This window comes from Myotis davidii, unplaced genomic scaffold, assembly GCF_000327345.1.
Source record: "Myotis davidii unplaced genomic scaffold, ASM32734v1 scaffold175, whole genome shotgun sequence".
Taxonomy (NCBI): Eukaryota; Metazoa; Chordata; class Mammalia; order Chiroptera; family Vespertilionidae; genus Myotis; species Myotis davidii.
The window spans coordinates 1,047,965-1,052,112 of NW_006286972.1; the positions used below are offsets into that span (position 1 = coordinate 1,047,965).

The 4,148-nt window shown below is 44.9% G+C and overlaps 1 protein-coding gene across 7 annotated transcripts in view; it reads right to left on the reverse strand.

The window, feature by feature from the left end:
• Nucleotides 1–415: 415 nt before the first annotated feature.
• The window catches only part of APP (amyloid beta precursor protein), a 162,507-nt gene continuing 158,774 nt past the window's right edge, over nt 416–4,148 (reverse strand). For all 7 annotated transcript variants that reach the window (XM_006758760.2, XM_006758759.2, XM_015560683.1 and 4 more), the window contains one exon: nt 416–1,661. In XM_006758760.2, coding sequence (XP_006758823.1) covers nt 1,560–1,661 — 102 coding nt within the window. In that variant the 3' untranslated portion in view covers nt 416–1,559. The remainder of the gene's footprint in view (nt 1,662–4,148) is intronic.

Consider the following 4,148-nt stretch of genomic DNA (forward strand, 5'->3'; position numbering starts at 1 on the left):
GGAATTGAACCTGGGACTCTTGAGTCCGCAGGCTGACACTCCACCCACTGAGCCAAACCGAGTAGGGCCAGTCTAACAATTTTAGAAAAAAATAGTCTTATACATGGACAAATACGGTATAAGTACATACACATTCATGAAATGGGATTTTGTTAGAGTAGCCTGAATGGACTTGACACGGACAAACTTGAGGACCAAGATATTGGCAGCAAAATGCTTTGGGTCCAGTAAAATCTGCATTAGATGTATGAGGTACATTACTAGCACCAGGGATGCACACTGGCCCCAAATTTTCCATCTCAAACTTACAACTAAGACACAATAGGTGTGGATGCCCAATATTAGAGAACATTAGGCTTCTCACTCATCTTTAGGTGGTGGTTACCATGGAATCACTCACACCGGCACAATGGCACTCCTCCAAGAATGTATTTATTTACATGAAAACACCGTTTTGTACAAATTGAAGACAAATCTTAAAGAAGGGGTTGTCCAGGCATGCCGTCCCCAGTCCCTGATTTCGCCCCTTCCCCTTTCCTCTTTTGGTATCACAGCTAGAATGTCCTAGACTGGTTAAAGGAAACAAACTAAATCTGCCTCTTTCCCCCACCTAAAATAACTCTCGATATTGAATGTCCACCGTCATCCTTCAAAGAAAACTCTTGCCCAGGGTTATTTTATTTAATTTATTTATGGAATACAGTGTAGAAAGCTATCATGGTCATAAGCAATGACTGTACAATCATCCTGCAGAAATTTTTTGGGGGGAGAATTCTTGTTAATGTGAGACCCGCAGAGCACGCCTGCTCCCCCCACCCCCACCCCCAAGAAAAGTGCTTACAAGGAACAGGGATTCTTTATCAAAGATCCAAAGATACATGGACCAAGAAATTTTCAAATCTGAATGCCTAACGTGTGCACATAAAACAGGCACAGAGGAATCGACGGGTATCCTCGTAATTCCTATATCACAAATATAGCAGAAGCAGCAATCTGTACAGTAAAATGCAGTCATGGAAAAAAAAAAGGTCTCAAAATCATCTGGAATACTTAAAAACGTGTAACTCCAAAATGCATAGTGATCAGGAAAAGAATACTTAGGCAAAGAGAAGCAGCTACACTCCCACGTCCACATGAAGCATCCCTCATCGATTTCTTAAAGCGTATTTCAAGTAGGACTTAATTGGGTCACAAACCACAAGAATAATATACAACTGGCTAAGGGGCTACTCGATAAATAATCAGGAGAGCATCTAATCATGCATTAGTCTGATACGGCTAAAGTCTTTACAGTACACAAAACCCATTAAGAATGTGGTGGAGAGACCAAAAGGTAAAGAGAGAGAGAGAGAGAGAAGACATTACTGATCTGTGGATTAATTCAAGTTCAGGCATCTACTTGTGTTACAGCACAGCTGTCAAAAAGGTGGTCATGAGTAAAGAATAAAAATAAAACAGGAGGGTGTGTTGCTTTCCACAAGAGTCTGTCAATGAACACCGATGGGTGGTGAAGCAATGGTGTTTGCTGTCCCACGTCAGAGGCTGCTGCGGCAGCTGGTCTAGTTCTGCATCTGCTCGAAGAACTTGTACGTTGGGTTTTCATAGCCGTTCTGCTGCATCTTGGAGAGGTGGCGCTCCTCGGGGGTCACGGCGGCGTCAACCTGGAAAGCGAGTGCGAGGAAAAGTGAGTGAAAAGAAGCATCAACCTCGAAAGCGTGCGCATGGAGAAGCCCAGATGGCCAAGGACACTCACTTTCTTCTCTCTATTCTGCACTTGGGCATCTGCAGCAGAACCCAGTGCCCACCAGGGACGCAGATGCTCCATCTAGCCACCAGGTGGCGCTTCAAACCTTGAAGTGCTCATTGGTTATTCCCTCAGCTCAACAGTAACGGGATATATCTAGTGTGGAAAATATATATATTTTTTCCTTCTCTGTTGGCTCAATAAAAGACAAGAAAACCACGGTGGAAGGCTGCTTTCCTTGAAAGTGTGGTGGTAAACTAGGAAAACATCCAAGAGTATCGTGAAGAAATTCAGCAAAGGATACTGGGAGACACTCAAATCTAGACTGTGTATTTCTCTCATGTTTAATTGATCCCCATTTTTACCAAATTTAGTATGTGGAAGAGAGGTCTGAGAATTAATGTTAACTGAAATAACAATGCATGTACATCAAAGGGTTCCTGTTTGGCAGAGACAGGAAAAATTGAACAAGGGACAAGCTGTTCTAGATTATAGATTACCTTTTTTTTTGAAGTGAGCACTAAGATAGTGTATAAGTATGTCCGGCTAAAGGTTTAAAAATAGATCCTCTGTTGATATGGTGCTTTATCTCTAAGATTGGCCGGCAATTGTAAATGTGTTGTGTCTGTCCCCCCGCGCCCCCACTTTTCCCCAGGGTCACTGTCAGGACAGGGCTGGGGGGAAGCATGCCATGTACTCTCTGCACCCTGGACACGGTGTGTTCATCCCTATACTGGGGGGAGTGCTGTTCAGGTATCTAGTATATTGGCTGTACCTCTCACAGTGCACAGAAGGAAGTATTGAACTCTTTGCTGAATGAATTGAAGCTTAGTTTTGTAATTCTTTTTACAATTTCTCTTCTGTGAAAGCATTGCAAGATGAACAAAAGCAACAAATTTAATCAGAACAAAGAAGCAGCATGTTTTCTACAGAAAAGTCAGGATGTAGTGTGCGGAAGATTTTTTTTTCCTCAAAGGCACCTTTTTATTCTGCACTCAATGGAATTGGGGTCCCCACCTGATTCCCGGGAGAAGACGGTAGGCCTATTCCCCTCTGCGGAGCGCAGCAAAGCGACACCCAGCTCCTCTGCGGGGTCCCCGCCGCAGGCACAGCCAGTCTGGCCTGGTTCCGACCCTATGCTGCTGTCCCAGCAAAAAGCCCAGGGCACTGGTGTTGGCGCTAAGACACCGCGTCTATAAGGATGGAGCTCGACAGGACACTGTGACCAGACCACTCTGTCTGATGAATGCTTTAGCCTAAAGACTGGTGCAGCCACGATGGAAAACAGTGTGGAGGCTCCTCAAGAAACTAAAAATAGAACTACCGCGTGATCCAGCAGCTCCACTTCCCGGTATTTATCTGGAGGAAATGAATTCACAAAGCAAAAAAGATATATGCACCCCCCACGTTCACAGCAGCATTTCAATATCAATAGCCAAGACATGAAAACAACGAAATGAATAACAAAATGAGGCGCGTGCATGGGGACACACACACACACACACACACACACACACACATTTATTCAACCATGAAAAAGAAGGAAATCCTGCCACTTTCAGCAGCATGGACGGCCCTTGAGGGCATTATGCTCATTGAAATAAGTCAGTTTGACAAAGACAAACACCGGGTGATATTAACTGTATGTGGAATCTAAAACAACCCCAAACTCAGATACAGAGCACAGTTTGGTGGTTGCTAGAGGCAGGAGGCAGGAAGTGGGTGAAATGGGTGAAGGACACAAATTTCCAGTAATAAAGTAAGCCAGTCACGGGACGTAATGTACAGCACGGTGACTGTCGCTAACAACGGGATTGGACATTTGAAAGTTGCTGAGAGAGTAGCAAGAAAAAAACTGTAACTACCCGTATATGAGGTGATGGATGTTGACTAAACTTATTGTGGCACTCATTTCGCAACCTATACATGTATCAAGTCATCATGTTATGTACTAAAACCATTATGTTCTATGTCCATTAGGCCTCCGTAAAACTGAAAAAAAGATGTGTCAGTATTTTCTGTCTTCCCCATGGTCTCAGTGTGGCCCTCAGAGGACACTGTGCGATCGGATTCCCAGTGTCCCTGTCCTTGTGGGACTCATCACAGATGTTTTCCCATCTGCGGCAGCGTGCTGTGCAAACTTGGACATGTCTTTGCTCTGGGCCACCTCTGACCTAAAGTTTCAAAGAATTTTTTAAAGAAACACACACCACTTAGGTCTGCCCAGCGCTGCCATATCTCCACGTGTAGAGAAAAGCATCGCGCTGCCTGATTGCTGAAACGTACAGCTGCATGTCCCCCAGGAGCCACGCCAGCCTCGCACCGGCTGTCCACAGGCGTCCGCGCTCATTGAGAGCAGAGAGCACCTGGCAGTGCGATAGTGTATGTCCCCTTCCGAGTGCAG